Source organism: Coturnix japonica, chromosome 24 (genome assembly GCF_054131305.1).
Source record: "Coturnix japonica strain WE chromosome 24, WE-NBRP24, whole genome shotgun sequence".
Taxonomy (NCBI): Eukaryota; Metazoa; Chordata; class Aves; order Galliformes; family Phasianidae; genus Coturnix; species Coturnix japonica.
In genome coordinates this window covers 8,302,591-8,319,255 of record NC_140686.1, presented here as the reverse complement: position 1 = coordinate 8,319,255, position 16,665 = coordinate 8,302,591, and the positions used below count along the sequence as shown (strand labels likewise).

Here is a 16,665-nt window from a genome sequence, read left to right as displayed (position 1 = left end):
AACATGAGGGACACCATCAGGGTCATGGGGACTCTGGTGGGGATACACGTTCATGAGGGACATTGGGATGCTGTGGGACCCCATGGGGACAGGTGACAGCAGGGGTGGTTTGGGGCACAACTGGGGCACTGTGGGGTGTCACGGGGACACTTGGGGACGTAATGGGGTGGTTTGGGATGACATGGGGACACTTAGGGGCTCAATGGGACCCCTGTGTTTCAATGGGGACACTTAGGGATGGGGTATGGGATGTTTGGGGACACAGTGGGGACACTTTGGGGCACAGTGGGGTCTGATTCAATGGGGTCTGATTCAATGGGGTCTGATTCAATGGGGACACATTGAGATGGGGTAGGAGACATTTGGGGGCACTTTGTGAATCAATGGGGACACAATGGGGTGTCATGGGGACACTTTGGGGTGCTCTGAGTCACAGTGGGGGCTCTGGGATGTCATGGGGACACTTTGTGGACACTTTGGGGCTGTAGGGGACATTTGGGGACACTTTGGGGTCACATTGGGGTTCTTTGGTAACTTTTGAGGCTCTTTGGGGCACTTTGGTCCACAATGGGAAGTCTTTGTGATTCAGTGGGGTGAGACAGGGGACACTTGGGGACGCTGTGAGTCAATGGGGACACTTAGGGGTATTTAGGGCCACAATGGGAACCCAGTGAGTCAATGGGGACACTGGGATGGGGTAGGGGACATTTGGGGGCACTTTGGGGCACAATGGGATCCCTGTGACTGAATTGGGATGGAGGAGGGGGCGTTTGGAGGCGCTTTGGAGGCAAATTGGGGCTTTTGGGGGCTCTTTGGGTACTTTATGATTCTATGGGGTCACTTATGGGGCAGGGAGTGGGGCCGCTTTGGGACACAGCGGAGACTCTTTGGGACCCCGTGGTTCCCCCGGAGGCCCCTGTGCTCGGCTATGGGGGCGGTGCCTGCGGGGGGAGGCCGGCCCTACACCGCCCCACACCGCCCCATAGATCCCACAGACCCCACTGTGCGCCCCCGGTGCGCAGCTCCAGGTTTGGGGGAGGGGGGGTGGGATTGGGTTTAGGATCGGGGCAGGGAGGGGACCCCTCACCCCCCCTATACACACACACACAGGTTGGGGGCACTGTGGGGTTATGGGGCGGGATCGGCTTTGGGGCCGCAAATCTGCTTGAAGGGGGGGGCGGTGGGGATGGGGCGGAGTGGTACAGATCGGTGGGATGGGGGGGAGGGGGAGGAGGGAAAAATGAGGGGAAAAAAGGGAAAATGGAGGACAAAAGGTGGGGGGGGGGATAGGGGGGATAAGGGAAAGAAGGGGGGAAAAAGGGGTTGGGGGCTGTGGGGCTGTGGGGCCGGGATGTGTGGGTCCCCCCCCCCGCATTACTCATGGTGCAAAGGTCGCAGCCGCGCTGCGGAAGTGGCCCCGATCCCATTCCCTGATCCCCACAGATCCGGCTGCACGCAGGTAGGGGCCGGGCCCCATAGCACAGCCCCATAGCAGAGCCCCATAGCACAGCCCCATAGCACAGCCCCATAGGGACTGGGCTCCGGGCATCCCTGTAAGTCTGTAGGGACCGGGATTGGGGTGTCCCCTAAAGAGATGGAGGTTTAGGGATCCTGCTTTCCCATGGGAACCGGACTTGGGGTCCTCCAGAGCCCCATAGGGGATGGGCTTTGGGGCTCCCCATAGAGATGGGCTTTGGGGCTCCCCATAGGGACCAGGCTCTGGGGTTCCCCATAGGAATCATTCTTAGGGTCCCCAGACCCCATAGGGATGGGATTTGCTGGTCCCTATGGGGACTGGCTGTGGGGTTCCCCATAAGGGTCAGGCTCAGTGACCCACCAAAGCCCCATAGGGACCACGCTTTAAAGTTCCCAATAAGGATCAAGCTTAGGGGTTCCCCATAGACACCTGCATTGGGATCATCCGCAGCCCCATAGGGACCAGTTTTGGGGTCCTCCAGAGCCACATAAGGATGGGCTTTGGGGGTTCCCATAGGGATGAGATTTGGGATTCCCAATAGGAATCACTCTTGGGGTCTTCCAAAGCCCCGTAGTGATGTGCTCTGGGGGTCTCCATAGGAACTGGTCTTGGGGTCATCCAGAGCCCCATACAGGTGGGATTTGGGGTTCCCACACACACTGATCTTGGGGATCCTCAGAGCCCCATAGGGACTGGCTTTGTGGGGCTGGTCTTGAGGTCCTCCAGAGTTCCATTGGGATGGTCTTTGGGGGTCCCTATAGGGACCAGGCTTTGGGGTTTCCCACAAGAACCAGTCGAGGGGTCCCCAGATCCCCATTGGGATGGGCTCTTATTGGTTTTATATGGACTCTTATAGGTCTTATTGTGACCTGCACTGGGGTCATCCAGAGCTCCACGGGGATGGAATTTCCCATAGGAACCCAGTCTGGGATCCCCCAGATTCCCATAGGGACAGGTTTTGAGTCCTCTGTAGGAACTCATCTTGGGATCCCCAAAGCCCCATAGGGACGGGCTCTGGGGGTCCCCATAGGGACCAATCTTGGGGTCCTCCAGATCCCCATATAGACAGGCTTCGGATTTCCCCATACAAACTGGTCTTGGGGTTCCCCAGATCCCCATAGGAACTGGTCTTGGTGCCCCCCAGCTTCCCACTGGGACCCCCATAGGAGCAGCTCTCAGGTTCCCTGTCTGAACCATCCTTGGGATCCCCAGAGCCCCACAGGGCCGTTCTCTGGGGGTCCCCACCCCATTGCAGGCACAGAGATGGAGCGCAGCGCCTGAACGCGGCGGGGCCGAGCCATGGAGACGGTGGTGATCGTGGCCATTGGGGTTTTGGCCACCATCTTCCTGGCGTCCTTCGTGGCGCTGGTGGTGGTGTGCAGGCAGCGCTACTGCCGCCCCAAAGACCTGCTGCACCCCTACGACACCAAGTGAGCTTGAACCCATGGCCCTGCCCCATGGCCTTGTCCCCATGTCCTTGTCCTAGTGTCCCTTGGTGTGTCCCCATGGGCAGTGCATGGACCCTATGGGTTGGGGATGTGTTATGTATTATGGCATTGGGTTGGAAGGAGCCCCATTGGGCACGTCCTTGTCCCCATGTCCTTGTCCCCATGGCCCTGCCCCTATGTCCTTCGGTGTGTCCCTATGGGTGGTGCATGGACTCCATGGGTTGGGGATGGCGTTGGGAATGTCATGCATGATGGCATTGGGTTGGACGGAGCCCCATTGGGATCAGAGAGGTGGCACCAGGATGTCCCCATGTCCATGTCCCCATTTCTGTGTCCCCGTGTCCCTTGGTGTGTCCCCATGGGTGGTGCATGGACCCCATGGGTTGGGGATGGCGTTGGGAATGTCATGCATGATGGCATTGGGTTGGATGGAGCCCCATTGGGTATGTCCTTGTCCCCATGTCCTTGTCCCCATGTCCTTGTCCCTATGTCCTTATCCCCATGTCCCTGTCCCCATGTCTTTGTTCCCATATTCTTATCCCCATGTCCTTGTCCCCATATCCTTGTCCCCACATCCTTGTCCTCGTGTCCCTTGGTGTCTCCCCATTGGTGGTGCATGGACCCCATGGGCTGGGGATGGTGTTGGAGATATGTCATGCATGATGGCATTGGGTTGGAAGGAGCCCCATTGGGCATGTCCATGTCCCCATATCCTTGTCCCCATATCTGTGTCCCCATGTCCGTGTCCCCATGTCCTTGACCCCATGTCCTTGACCCCATGTCCTTGACCCCATATCCTTGTCCCCATGTCCTTGACCCCATATCCTTGTCCCCTTTCCTCCTGGTGTGGACCCCATTGGGATGGCGCAGACCCCATGGATTGGTGACAACATTGGGGACGCGTCACACATTCCATCACTGGGATTGGAAGATCCCCATTGGGGATGCAGAGGTGGCACTGAGATGTCCCCAACGCCCCCTATGTCCCCCCCAGACCCATTGTGGATCTCATTGGGGCCATGGAGACGCAGTCGGAGCCGTCGGAGCTGGAGCTGGACGACGTGGTCATCACCAACCCCCACATCGAGGCCATCCTGGAGAACGAGGACTGGATCCAGGACGCCTCGTAAGCACCGTGTCACCCGTCCCCATATTGTCACCGCTGCCCCATGGCGGCGAGGGTGGGCTCTGCCCCATCCACCCCTCCTCCATCCACAGGGGTCTGGTGTCACACTGCATCGCCATCCTGAAGGTGAGTGTCCCAGTGTCCCCATGGCTGGTGTCCCCGATGTCCTCGTGGTCCCTGTCTCTGATGTCCCCATAGTTGGTGTCCCCAGTGTCCCTGTAGTTGGTGGCCCCTACGTTCCCATGGTTGGTGTCCCCAGAATCCCCATGGCTGGTGTCCCCCATATCCCCGTGATCCCACTGTCCCTATTGTTGGTGTCCCCAATTTCCCCATGGTCCCAATGACCCCATTCATGTCCCCACTGTCCCTCTTGTTAGTGTCCCCAGTGTCTCCATGGTCTCAATGTCCTCGTGGTCCCCATATCACTAGTGTTGGTGTCCCCAGTGTCCCAAATGTTGGTACTCTCAGTGTCCCTGTAGTTGATGTCCCCAATGTCCCCATGGTCCCAAAGTCCCCATGGTTGTGTCCCCAAGGTTGGTGTCACTATAGTTGGTGTCCCCCATGGTCGATGTCCCCAATATCTCCATGGTCCCAAAGTCCCCGTGGTTGGTGTCCCCACAATTGATGTCCCCACTGTTGGTGCCCCCATGGTTGGTTTCTCCCCATGGTCGATGTCCCCAGTATCTCCATGGTCCCAAAGTCCCCATGGTTAGTGTCCCTATAGTTGGTGCCCCCAATGTCTCAATGGTCCCCAGGTTCCTATGGTTGGTCTCTCCACTGTTGATGGTTGATGTCCCCAATGTCTTCACAGTCCCAAAGTCCCCATGGTTAATGTCCCTGTGGTTGTTGTCCCCATGGTCCCAAAGTCCCCACAGTTGGTGTCCCCATAGTTGGTGTCCCCAAAGTCTCTATGGTTAACGTCCCCATGGTTGGTGTCCCCAATATCTCTATGGTCCCAATGTCCCTATGGTTGGTTGTTGTCCCCACTGTTGGTGTCCCCATGGTTGGTGTCCCCAGTGTCTCCATGATCCCAAAGTCCAATGGTTGTTCTCCCCATGGTTGTGTCCCCACTCTTGCTGTCCCTATAGTTGTTGTCCCCACTCTTGCTGCCCCCCATCCCCCCCTGCTCCCCCCAGATCTGCCACACTCTGACCGAGAAGCTGGTTGCCATGACCATGGGTTCGGGCTCTCGTGTCAAATCCCCATCCAGCCTCAGTGATGTCATTGTGGCGGCCAAACGCATCAGCCCGAGGTGAGTATGGGGTGTGTGTGGGGGGGATCCCCATGTACGACCCCCCATCACCCCCATCCATCCCTGCGCCCCACAGGGTGGACGACGTGGTCCGGTCCATGTACCCCCCGCTGGACCCCAAGCTGCTGGACGCCAGGTGACACCGCGGATGGGGGGATGCTCTGGGTCGGGTTGGGATCCTATAGGATCCTATAGGAGCCTCTTATGGACCCCAAACCTGATGCCCCCCTCCCATAGGGCGGCGGCGCTGCTGCTGTCTGTCACTCACCTGGTGCTGGTGACGCGCAGCGCGTGCCCACAGCCCGGGGACCGCGACTGGGTGGATCGATCGTTGGCTGCGGCCGAGCAGCACATGGAGGCGCTGAGACACGCAGCCATGGCGGCAGAACCGGAACGGAACGGGACCGGAACCGAACCGCACCGGCAGGAACAGTCCGCGATATGAGCAGAGACAATAAACGGGCATGACTCCATTGACTCCATTGGCTTCATTGACTCCATTGACTCCATTGACTCCATTGCCTGTGGTTGTGGCTATGGGGACACGGGGGGGGGGGATGCTGTCGTGTCATACAGGACCTCCAAAGTGGATTCAATGAGGGGGGCTCTTATAGGACCCCCTGCCCCCCATATCCAGACTGAGACGGGCTCTTATAGGACCCCCCCATCCACCTAATCCAGACCAAACAAGGGGAGGCTCTTATAGGACCCCTCCAAAGTGGATTCAGTGAAGGGGCTCCTATAGGACCCCCCTCAAATATGTTTTCAATGAATGGGGGGCTCTTATAGGACCCCCCAGGCCCCCAAATCCAGACCAACTGAGGGGGGGCTCTTATAGGACCCCTCAAATCTCAATTCAATGAATGGGGGGCTCTTATAGGACCCCTCCAAGCTGGATTCAATGAGGGGGGGCTTGTATAGGACCCCCCAGGTATCGATTCAATGAATGCAGGACTCTTATAGGACCCCCCCATCCAACTAACCCAGACCAAATGAGGGGGGTCTTATAGGACCCCCCCCAGATTTCAATTCAATGAATGGAGGACTCTTTTAGGACATCCCCACCCCCAAATCCAGACCAACTGAGGGGGAGCTCTTATAGGACCCCCCAAATCCAGACCTAATGGGGTGGGCTCTATAGGACTCCTCAAATCTCGATTCAATGATGGGGGGCTCTTATGGGACCCCCCACCCCCCAAATCCAGACTAAATGGGGGGGGGGGCTCTTATAGGACCCCTCAAATCCAGACCAACTGAGGGGGGGCTCTATAGGACCACCCTCAACTATGTTTTCAATGAATGGGGGGCTCTTATAGGACCCCCCATCCCCTAATCCAGACCAAACGAGGGGGGGCTCTTATGGGATCCCCCCTCCCAGATCTGGATTCAATGAATGTAGGACTCTTATAGGAGCCCCCCAGCCCCAAATCCAGACTTAATGAGGGGGGGCTCTTATAGAACCCCCCTCCAATCTGGATTCAATGAATGGGGGACTTTTATAGGACCCCCCTCATCCCCCAGATCCAGCCCTAATGAGGAGGGGGCTCTTCTAAGACCCTTCCAATCTGGATTCAGTGAGGGGGGGCTCTTATAGGACCCCCCAAATCCAGACCTAATGGGGTGGGCTCTATAGGACCTCCCACCCCCCAAATCCAGACCGAGGGGGCTCTTATAGGACCCCCCCAGCCCCAAATCCAGACCCAATGAGGGGGGGCTCTATAGGACCCCCCTCAAATAAGGATTCAATGAATGGGGGACTTCTATAGACTTTTATGGGGGGGGCGGTCATGTGGCTTTGCGGCACGTGATAGGAGGAGCGTGACCTGTTGTTCCCGCCCACCGAGAGATTGTGGCCAATGGGAGTGGAGCAGGAGGGCGAGTGGAGCCAATGGGGAGGGAGGGGCGGGGCGTGGAGGGAGGAGAGCGTCGGGAGCGTGCACGGTGCGGGGGGGGGGGGAAGAATGGGGGGAGATAATGGGGGGCAATGGGGGGTAATGGGATTAAATGGGGGGAATGGGATTAAATGGGGGGAATGGGATTAAATGGGGGACATGGGGCTGTTGGAACTGGGGGGGGGAGGTGCTGGGGGGGCGGGACCCCCGCCCCATAGCTCCCCCCCCCCCCATTGGCTTTTAGGGTCCCCCCTTTGGCTCTTATCCCCCCCCCATAGGACCCTCCTTTGCCTTTAGGGCCCCCCCTTATCATATAGGGCCGGTCCCCCATTGTGCCTTATAGCACAGCCCCCTTACAGCCCCCTTTGTGCTCTTAGCCCCCCCCCCCAGCTTTCATACCCCCCTATTCTCTTATAGGGCCCCTTTGGCTTTTAGGGTCGCTCCCTTTGCCTTTAGGGCCGCCCCCAACCCCCATCTGTTGGACTTTGCCCCAAACCAGACCGGTTTTACTTGGGTGGTGGCACCCACAGGGCCCTAAAAGTGAGGGGTGCTGTGGGGTGGGGGGGGTTTGTTATGGGGTTGGGGGCAGATGTGGGGTGGGGGGTGTTATGGGGCTGGAGGAGCTATGGGGTCAAGGGAGCTATGGGGTGGGGGGGCGTTATGGAGTCTGGAGAGCTATGGGGTTAAAGGAGCTGTGGGGTGAAAAGGTGTTGTGGGGTGGGGGATCTTATGGGGTAATGGGGGCTGTGGGGTGGGGGATGTTATGGGATCAGGGGGCTGTGGGTTGGGGGAGCTGTGGGATCAAGGGAGCTATGGGGTGGGGGAGTCTCATGAGGTAGGGGGAGCTGTGGGGTGGGGGGAGCTGTGGGATCAGAGGAGCTGGGGAGTGGGGGCAGCTTATGGCATAAGGGGTGTTTTGGGGTGGAGGGTGCTATGGGGTCACAGGAGCTATGGGGTGAGGGGCTGCTATGGGATGTTATGAGGTAAGGGGAGCTGTGAGGTGTTGTGGGATCAGGGGGTGCTATGGGGTTGGAGGAGCTATGGGGTGAGGGGTGCTATGCGGGTGGGGATGCTATGGGGTTAGAGGGGCTATGGGGTCAGAGGAGCTATGGGGTTGGAGGGGCTATGGGGTGGGGGAAGCTATGGGGTGAGGGGAGCTATGGGGGCAGGGTTGCTAATGGGGTGGAGGGTGCTATGGGGTAAGAGGAGCTATGGGGGCAGGGTTGCTGTGGGGTGGAGGGGGCTATGGGGTGGGGGGAGCTGTGGGGTGGGAGGGACCTATGGGTTCAGGGATGCTGTGGGGCGAGGGCAGCTGTGGGGTGGAGGATCTTATGGGATGGAACGAGCTGAGGAGTGGGAGCAGCAGCTATGGGACAGGGGGGGCAGCTATGGCTGGGGGTCAGGAGCGCTATGGGGCTGGAGGAGCTGTGGGGTCAGGGGAGCTGTGGGGCGGGTGGCAGTGTGGGGTTGGGGGTGCTGTGGGGCTGGAGGAGCTGTGGGGTCAATGGAGCTGTGGGGTCAGGGGAGCTGTGGGGCAGGGGGTGCAGTGGGGTTGGGGATGCTGTGGGGCTGGAGGAGCTGTGGGGTGGGGCAGAGCTTCGGGAATGGGGAAACCGAGGCCCAATGCACAGAATGGGGGGGTCTGTGCCACCCGTAGGTTTCCCCCCAGCCATGATGGCGGCGCTGGGGCTGTGGCTGTGGCTGACCCTCATTGGGAGCGCGGTGACGGCCCTACAGTGTCCTGACGGCAGCTCCGAGTGTCCCCAAAACGCCACCTGCTGCGTCACCACAACGGGAACGTGGGGCTGCTGCCCCATGCCAGGGGTACGGGGGGTGTGGGGCAGCGAGGGGACGGGGGGGACACGGTGAGATGGGGGTGGGGATGGGGGTGATGGTGGGGATGGGGGGGTGACAATGACCCCCATGTCCCCATGGGGTGACAATGATCCCAACACCCCATATGTCCCCATGGGGTGACAGTGACCCCCCACATCCCCCATATCCCCATGGGGTGACAATGTCCCCCATGTTCCCATGGGGTGTTAATGATCCCAACACCCCATATGACACGGTGGGGCTGGGGGACATGGGGGGTATGGGGCTGATATGGTGGGATGGGGATGACGGGGGGGTTGGGGGTCAGAGTGGGATGAGGGGTGATGGTGGGGGTGGATGGACGTAGTGGGATGGGGGGGACATGGTGGGGATGGGGTGATGTTGGGGCTGGGGGTGATACAGTGGGGGTGAGGTGATGTGGGGTGACGTGATGGGCTGTTGGTTGTGTGTGTGCTGTTGGTCCCGCAGGCCGTGTGCTGTGCGGACCAGGAGCACTGCTGCCCCCACGGCACCAGCTGCGACGTGGAACGCGGACGTTGTGTGTCACCCACGGGGGACGACGGCCCCATGGCCACCAAGTTCCCGGCGTGGAAGAGCCAAAGTGGGGCCACAAATCAACGGCAGCAACACGTCCCTGCAGCGGGTACAGCACCACTGTGCACATGTCCCTGTATCCCTATATCCCTATATCCCCATATCCCTGTATCCCCATATCCCTATATCCCCATATCCCTATATCCCCATATCCCCATATCCCCGCATCCCCATATCCCCATATCCCTATATCCCCATATCCCCATATCCTGATATCCCCGTATCCCTATATCCCCATATCCCCATATCCCTATATCCCTATATCCCCATATCCCCATATCCCTATATCCCCATATCCCCATATCCCCGTATCCCCATATCCCTATATCCCCATATCCCTATATCCCCGTATCCCCATTTCCCATATCCCTTTATTGGGTATGGCACAGCCCTGTCCCCACATCCCCATGTCCCCATGGCCCTGCACTGTGTATGGCATTGTCCCCATGTCCCCACATCCCCATGTCCCTGCAGTGGGTAATGGCACATCCCTGTCCCTGTGTCCCCATCTCCTCATGTCCCAGCATTAGGTTTGACATGTCCCTGTCCCCATATCCCCATGTCCCCACACTGTGCCCTGCAGCCCCTCAGTGCCACCACCTCCTGTGTCCCCATGTGTCCCCATGTCACCTCCTGTGTCCCCATGGCCCCATGTCTGTCTGTCCCAGCAGTGGGTATGGCATTTCTGTGTCCCCATGTCCCTGTATTATGGCACTGAGTATGGCATGTCCCCATGTCCCCATTATGTCCCCATGTCCCCATTATGTCCCCATGTCCCCATTACACCATGTCCCCATTATGTCCCCATGGCACTGAATACATCCTGTCCCTGTCCCCTCATGTCCAAGCACTGGATATGACACATCCCTGTCCCTACACCCCAATGTCCCAGCCCTGCCTCCCTCCCCATGTCCCCATGGGGTGACACTGCCCCCAACACCCCCCATGTCCCTATGGGGTGACAATGACCCCCATGTCCCCCATGTCCCTGTGGGGTGACAGTGACCCCCATGTCCCCCATATCCCCATGGGGTGACAATGACCCCCCATGTCCTCATGGGGTGACAATAACCTCAACACCCCCCATGTTCCTATGGGGTGACAATGACCCCCATGTCCCCCATGTCCCCATGGGGTGACAGTGACCCCCCACATCCCCATGTCCCCATGGGGTGACAGTGACCCCCATGTCCCCCATATCCCCATGGGGTGACACTGCCCCCAACACCCCCCATGTCCCCATGGGGTGACAATGACCCCCAACACCCCCCATGCCCCCATGGGGTGACAGTGACCCCCATGTCCCCCATGTCCCCATGGGGTGACACTGCCCCCCACCCCACAGCTCTGCACCGTGTGCCGTGTCCCGACAACAGCTCCTCGTGTCCCGACGGTGCCACGTGCTGCCGTTTGCCATCGGGGCCTTATGGCTGCTGCCCCCTGCAGAACGTGAGTGTGTCCCCACGTGTCCCCATCCCCACCCCATAACGGTCCCATATGTCCCCATTCCCCCCATAACGTCCCGGCCGCGCTGTCCCATAGGCCGTGTGCTGCAGTGATGGGTTGCACTGCTGTCCCCAAGGCACCACGTGTGACCTGCAGAGCTCCACGTGCACCTCGGGGGGGGACGGGACACACGGTGTGGGGGCACCAGGAGCCCCACGGCCCCAAATGGGGATGGACGCGATGAAGGGGACGTCGGCGGCTGCCATGAAGGTGTCGGCCTCTGTTGGTGACGTGAAGTGCGACGATGAGATGAGCTGCCCCGATGGGGACACGTGCTGCAGGCTGAGCACGGGGCAGTGGGGCTGCTGCCCCCTGGAGCAGGTGATGGGGGATGTGGGGTGTTGGGGACAAGGGATGTGGCCCCATGTCCTGTATGGGATGGGGTTGGGTGTCCCCATGATAGGACAAGGCCAGTTGTCCCCATATCCTGCATGGAATGGGGTTGGGTGTCCCATTGTCCCCATGATGGGACAAGGCCAATTGTCCCCGTGTCTTCCATGGGATGAGGTTGGGTGTCCCCATGACAGGACAAAGCCAATTGTCCCCATATCCTGCATGGAATGGGGTTGGGTGTCCCCTTGTCCCCATAGTGAGACAAGGCCAGGTGTCCCCATGTCTCCCATGGGATGAGGTTGGGTGTCCCCAGAACCACAATGGGACACAGAGAGGTGTCCCCGTGATGGGATAGGGCCATTTGTCCCCATATCCTACATGGAATAGGGTTGGGTGTCCCATTGTCCCCATGATGGGACAAGGCCAATTGTCCCCATGTCTTCCATGGGATGAGGTTGGGTGTCCCCATGATAAGACAAGGCCAATTGTCCCCATATCCTGCATGGAATGGGGTTGGGTGTCCCCTTGTCCCCATAGTGAGACAAGGCCATTTGTCCCCATGTCCTGCGTGGGATGGGGTTGCGTGCCCCTATGATGGGACACAAAGAGGTGTCCCCATGATGGGATGAGGCCAGTTGTCCCCGTATCCTGCATGGGATGAGGTTGGGTGTCCCCATGTCCTGTATGAGATGGGGCTGGGTGTCCCTTTGTCCCTATAGTGGGACAAGGCCAAATGTCCCCATATCTTCCATGGGATGGGGTTGGGTGTCCCCAGAGCCATGATGGGACAAGGGCGGTCATCCCCATGATGGGATAAGGGCAGATATGGCTGTACCCTGTATGGGATGGGGTTGGGTGTCCCCATGATAGGACAAGGCCAGTTGTCCCCATATCCTGCATGGAATGGGGTTGGGTGTCCCCTTGTCCCCATAGTGAGACAAGGCCATTTGTCCCCATGTCCTGCGTGGGATGGGGTTGGGTGTCCCCAGAGCCGTGATGGGACAAGGGTCGATGTCCCCATGCTGGGACTGTCCCCATGTCCTCCAGGGCTGAGGTTGGGTGTCCCCATGTTGGGACAGGGGTGGATGTCCCCACATCTTCCATGGGATGAGGCTGGGTGTCCCCAGAGCCATAATGGGGCAAGGACAATGTCCCCACAATGGGATGAGAGCCATCGAACCCACGTCCTATATGGGGTGGGGTTGAGTGTCTCCTGTCTCCGTGCTGGGACAAGATGTCCCCATATCCTCCATGGATGGGGTCGTTGTCCCCTATACCTCTAAAGGACTCGGGGCAGCCCCACCGCTATGGGGTCAGTGCTGAAACCCACTTATTCCTCTCCCCCCCCCCCCCCAGGCCGTGTGCTGCCCCGACCACATCCACTGCTGCCCCCAGGGCTACGTCTGCGACCCCCAGGGGGGGACGTGCCTGCAGGGGGGGGTCCGCCAGCCATGGCTGGAGAAGAGCCCGGCAATGGGGGGCCGGGGGGGGGGCGTGAGATGTGACGACAAAACCAGCTGCCCCGATGGGAGCACGTGCTGCAGGATGAGCGGGGGAACGTGGGGCTGCTGCCCCCTGGAGCAGGTATGGGGGGGGGGGGAACAGGGGGGGAATGGGGTGGGGGGGTTGGGATCAGAGTAGCATTGGGGGTGGGGATGTTGGGAGGGGGGGTTGGGGTCAGGGTGTCTGGGGGGGGTTGGGGTCAGGCAGATCCATGGGGGGGAATGGGGTGGTGGGAGTTTGGGGTCAGAGTAGCACTGGGGGGGCAGGTGTTGGGATGGGGGGGTTTGGGATTAGGCAGATCTATGGGGGGAATAGGGTGTGGGGAGTTTGGGGTCAGAGTAGAACTTGGGGGGGGGAGGGATGTTGGGGGAGGGGGTTTGGGGTCAGGGTGTCTGGGGGGGGGGGGGTCAGGCAGATCTATGGGGGGGAATGGGGTGGTGGGGTTTGGGGTCGGGGTGGCACATGGAAGGGGAGGGTTGATAGGGTGGGGGGGTTTGGGGTTAGAGTAGCACTGGGGGGGATACTGGGGTGGGGGGGGGGGGGGGTCAGGCAGATCTATGGGGGAAGGGGGTGGTGGGAGTTTGGGGTCAGGGTGGCACTGGGGGGGGGGGGGGTGTTGGGATGGGGGGGTTTGGGGTCAGGCAGATCTATGGGGGGAATAGGGTGTGGGGATTTAGGGGTCAGAGTAGAACTTGGGGGGGGGAGGGATGTTGGGGGAGGGGGTTGGGGGTCAGGGTGTCTGGGGGGGGGTTGGGGTCAGGCAGATCTATGGGGGGAATAGGGTGGGGGGGGTTGGGGTTAGAGTAGCACTGGGGGGGATGTTGGGGTGGGGGGGGGTTGGGGTCAGGCAGATCTATGGGGGGGAATGGGGTGGTGGGGGTTTGGGGTCAGAGTAGCACTGGGGGGGGGATGTTGGGGGGGGGTTGGGGTCAGGCAGATCCATGGGGGTCTTTGGGGACAGGAGGGGATGCAGCAGCCCGTCCTGACCACCACCCCCATTCCTGGGGGGCACCTGGGGTGGCAATGGGGGCACACCCCGAGCAGGGCAGTGGGGGGGCAGTGGGGTGGTGGCAGTGGGGTGACACCCTATAACACGTCCTTCCTTCCCCCCCCCTTAGGCCGTGTGCTGCAAGGACCACCAGCACTGCTGCCCCCAGGGCTACACCTGCGACATCGCAGCACAGAGCTGCGAGAAGAGGGGGACCCCCCCACCCCAATAAAGGCTTTGGAGGGCAAAGAAAGAAGGAAACCCCACACGGTTCTATGGGGGGGGGGTGGTGAGGAAGAGGAGGAGGCGGCCACGTGTCAATGGGATTTCATATATTAATGGTATCTAAAATCCACAGTGGGGTCTGGGGGAGGTCTGTTCTCTCCCCCCCCCCACCAAACCCCATCCCTATGGCAGCTCCAAACCCCAAATCCCTATGGCAGCTTGGAGGCACCGCCGGCTCGGGGGGCAGTGCCGGACCCCCCCGTCCTGTGGGGACACAAATGGGATCGTGTTAATAATGGGGAATGGGGGGGGGGGGGTCCCAGCCCTGACCCACCCACTGCCACCCCCCACCCTGGGCTGGATGGTTGTGGGGACAGGGGGACTTGGGGCGTCCATGGGGCAGGGATGTGGGGTGGGAGGGGGAAAGGGATGGGATGGGGAAGGGGTGGGGGTAGGAATAGGGGGGAGATGTGGAGGGGGGGGTGGGGATATGGATGGGGATGGGGTGAGATGGGGATGGAGATGGGGGTTGTGTTGGAAATAGGGGCAGGGATGGGGGAAATAGGGACGGGGTGGAGGTGGGAAGGGATGGGGATGGATGGGGATGGTTGGGATGGGGATGGATGGGGATGGGGATGGATGGAGCTGAAGGTGGGGATGGAGCTGGTGGATGGAAATTGGGATGGGGTGGAGAAAAGAGACACAGGGATGGGAATGGAGAATAGGAAAAAGGGGGATGGGAATGGGGACGGGATGGGATGGGAGTGAAAATGGACTGGGGTAGAGGAGGGGACTGGGATGGATGGAGATGGGGATGGATGGAGATGGGGGGGTGGGTATGAGTGGAGATGGAGGGTAAAGAGGACGGGGATGGAGACTGACGGGGATCTGGAGACAGAGATGAGGACTGGGATGGAATTGATGGGATGGGGGTAATGATGGGGATGGGAACGATGGAGATGAGGTGGGGGCAGAAACAGATGGGGGTGGAGCTGGGGGTGGATGGCGATAGAAATGGGGGTGGAGATGGGATGGAGATGGCGATGATGGTGATGGAGATGGGGGGGGGTGGAGACCGGGATGGGCGCAGGGATGGGTTGTGTGGGGCTGTGTGGGGCTGCGGGTCCGGCCCGCACTTACTTGACGTTGAAGACCATGAGCGGCCGCTCCTCCCTCCTCTGCCAGGGGCTCTTACGGTCCCCCCCGTCGTCGCCGCCCTCTCCCCCGTCTCCCACCTCGTCCTCGGGGCTGCTGGGCGAGTCCCGGGGGGGTTCGGACGCGCTGCTGCACCCGCTGCCGCCGCCCCCCGCCCCGCGGCGCCCCACGGGGGGACCCCCGAGCAGCGGGGCCAGGGCGCTGTCCTCGGGTGACGGGGGGCCGCGGGGCGGGGGCGGCCGCGCTCGGGGCGGGGGGGGGCCTCGTTCTCCGCCCTGCAGGTCGATGTACGAATGGCGGACGTGGGACGCGCGACCGTCCAGGGACACGAACCAGGCGCGGGGGGCGACCAGCTTCTGCTCGGCCAGCGCCTGCAGCTCCCCGTTCAGCTGCGCCACCGCAGACTCGTTCAGCAGCACCGGGATGGCCACGGGGCCGCCGCCGCCGCCCTGGGGGGGGGGCCCGGCCTGGGGGGCTCCGCCCGCAGCCGCCGCGTTGGGGGCTTCCAGCTGCGGGCTGCCCTCGGCCGCCCCGTCCAGGCGCATGTAGCGGGCGGGGATGAGCAGGGTGGGCACCACGCCGCGGTACACGGAGTCCTCCTGGGGACCCTCCAGAGCCCCGCACAGGATCAGCGGGCCCGGCGGACCCATGGACGGCCCCATCGACGGCCCCATTGATGGACCCATTGATGGACCCATTGACGGCCCCATTGATGGACCCATGGACGGCCCCATTGACGGCCCCATTGTCGGCCCCATGGGAGCTCCGAGTGACGGTGGCCGCGGTGGCGGCGGTGGCGGCGGTGGCAGCGGGTCGGACGGCGGCACTTCGGCCCCGTGTGGGGCGGCGGGGGGACCCTCGTTGGGGGTGAAATCCTCCCGTTGGTGGCAGCGACGCGGGGCCGCGTTGGAGGACGATGGTGGGGCGGAGGACGGGACCGGAGCGAAGAAATCCTCGCGGGAGCCGTCGAACTTGAGCACGGGGCTGTGCGCCGCCGTGTCCCCCCCCGAGGACGCCGTCTCCATGTGGCTGCAGATGAGGTTCAGCTGCGACATGGACGTGGCCTGGTCCCGTTTGGAGGCGTCCAGCGTCCCCGACAGCGGCAGTTTGCGGTGCTGCTGCCGCGGCTTCAGGCAGCGGCGTCTGTAGGGACCGAGCGGGACACGGGGAGCGTGAGCACGGGATGCGGTGACGGGGGTGGGGGGGCAGAGTTGGATATAGGGAACATGGGGGGTGGGGGTCCCATAGTCAGATATAGGGCACCCGGGGGTGGTGGTCCCATAGTATGTTATAGGAGACCTGGGGGTGGTGGTCCTATAGTATGCTATAG

The 16,665-nt window shown here is 61.1% G+C and overlaps 3 protein-coding genes across 8 annotated transcripts in view; 2 read left to right on the top strand and 1 right to left on the bottom strand.

Moving 5' to 3' along the window:
* The first annotated feature begins 945 nt into the window (after positions 1 to 945).
* On the top strand, positions 946 to 5,780 carry TMEM98 (transmembrane protein 98). Of its 6 annotated transcripts, none has more exons than XM_085523766.1 (7): positions 946 to 1,014; positions 2,690 to 2,907; positions 3,920 to 4,051; positions 4,144 to 4,177; positions 5,188 to 5,303; positions 5,380 to 5,439; positions 5,541 to 5,780. In XM_085523766.1, exons 2-7 carry the CDS (start codon positions 2,777 to 2,779, stop codon positions 5,746 to 5,748), a joined length of 681 nt encoding a protein of 226 aa, XP_085379892.1. In that variant the 5' UTR covers positions 946 to 1,014; positions 2,690 to 2,776; the 3' UTR covers positions 5,749 to 5,780. The 6 variants fall into 6 exon arrangements, with proteins under 6 accessions (XP_085379892.1, XP_085379894.1, XP_085379890.1 ...); XM_085523768.1 differs by having other exon boundaries at positions 946 to 1,028; positions 2,733 to 2,907; XM_085523764.1 differs by having other exon boundaries at positions 946 to 1,028.
* A 1,364-nt stretch (positions 5,781 to 7,144) lies between these two features.
* On the top strand, positions 7,145 to 14,208 carry GRN (granulin precursor). Its single transcript, XM_085523763.1, has 7 exons — positions 7,145 to 7,244; positions 8,853 to 9,019; positions 9,500 to 9,674; positions 10,971 to 11,074; positions 11,168 to 11,452; positions 12,821 to 13,048; positions 14,086 to 14,208. The coding sequence occupies exons 1-7, from the start codon at positions 7,160 to 7,162 to the stop codon at positions 14,185 to 14,187; spliced, it is 1,146 nt and encodes a 381-aa protein (XP_085379889.1). The 5' UTR covers positions 7,145 to 7,159; the 3' UTR covers positions 14,188 to 14,208.
* A 62-nt stretch (positions 14,209 to 14,270) lies between these two features.
* LOC107325000 (integrin alpha-IIb) overlaps positions 14,271 to 16,665 on the bottom strand; it is a 33,746-nt gene continuing 31,351 nt past the window's right edge. The window contains 2 exon segments of the mRNA XM_085523762.1: positions 14,271 to 14,444; positions 15,321 to 16,478. Of these exon segments, the coding sequence (XP_085379888.1) occupies positions 14,390 to 14,444; positions 15,321 to 16,478 (1,213 nt within the window). The 3' untranslated portion in view covers positions 14,271 to 14,389.

Excerpts from the sequence above, each read along its gene's own strand:
- GRN (XM_085523763.1), top strand. The coding sequence starts at position 7,160 with ATGGGAGTGGAGCAGGAGGGCGAGTGGAGCCAATGGGGAGGGAGGGGC. Across the intron at positions 11,453-12,820 it reads GCTGCTGCCCCCTGGAGCAG|GCCGTGTGCTGCCCCGACCA; the intron begins GTGATGGGGGAT and ends CCCCCCCCCCAG. Across the intron at positions 13,049-14,085 it reads GCTGCTGCCCCCTGGAGCAG|GCCGTGTGCTGCAAGGACCA; the intron begins GTATGGGGGGGG and ends CCCCCCCCTTAG.
- TMEM98 (XM_085523766.1), top strand. The coding sequence starts at position 2,777 with ATGGAGACGGTGGTGATCGTGGCCATTGGGGTTTTGGCCACCATCTTC. Across the intron at positions 4,178-5,187 it reads ACTGCATCGCCATCCTGAAG|ATCTGCCACACTCTGACCGA; the intron begins GTGAGTGTCCCA and ends TGCTCCCCCCAG. Across the intron at positions 5,440-5,540 it reads CCCAAGCTGCTGGACGCCAG|GGCGGCGGCGCTGCTGCTGT; the intron begins GTGACACCGCGG and ends CCCCTCCCATAG.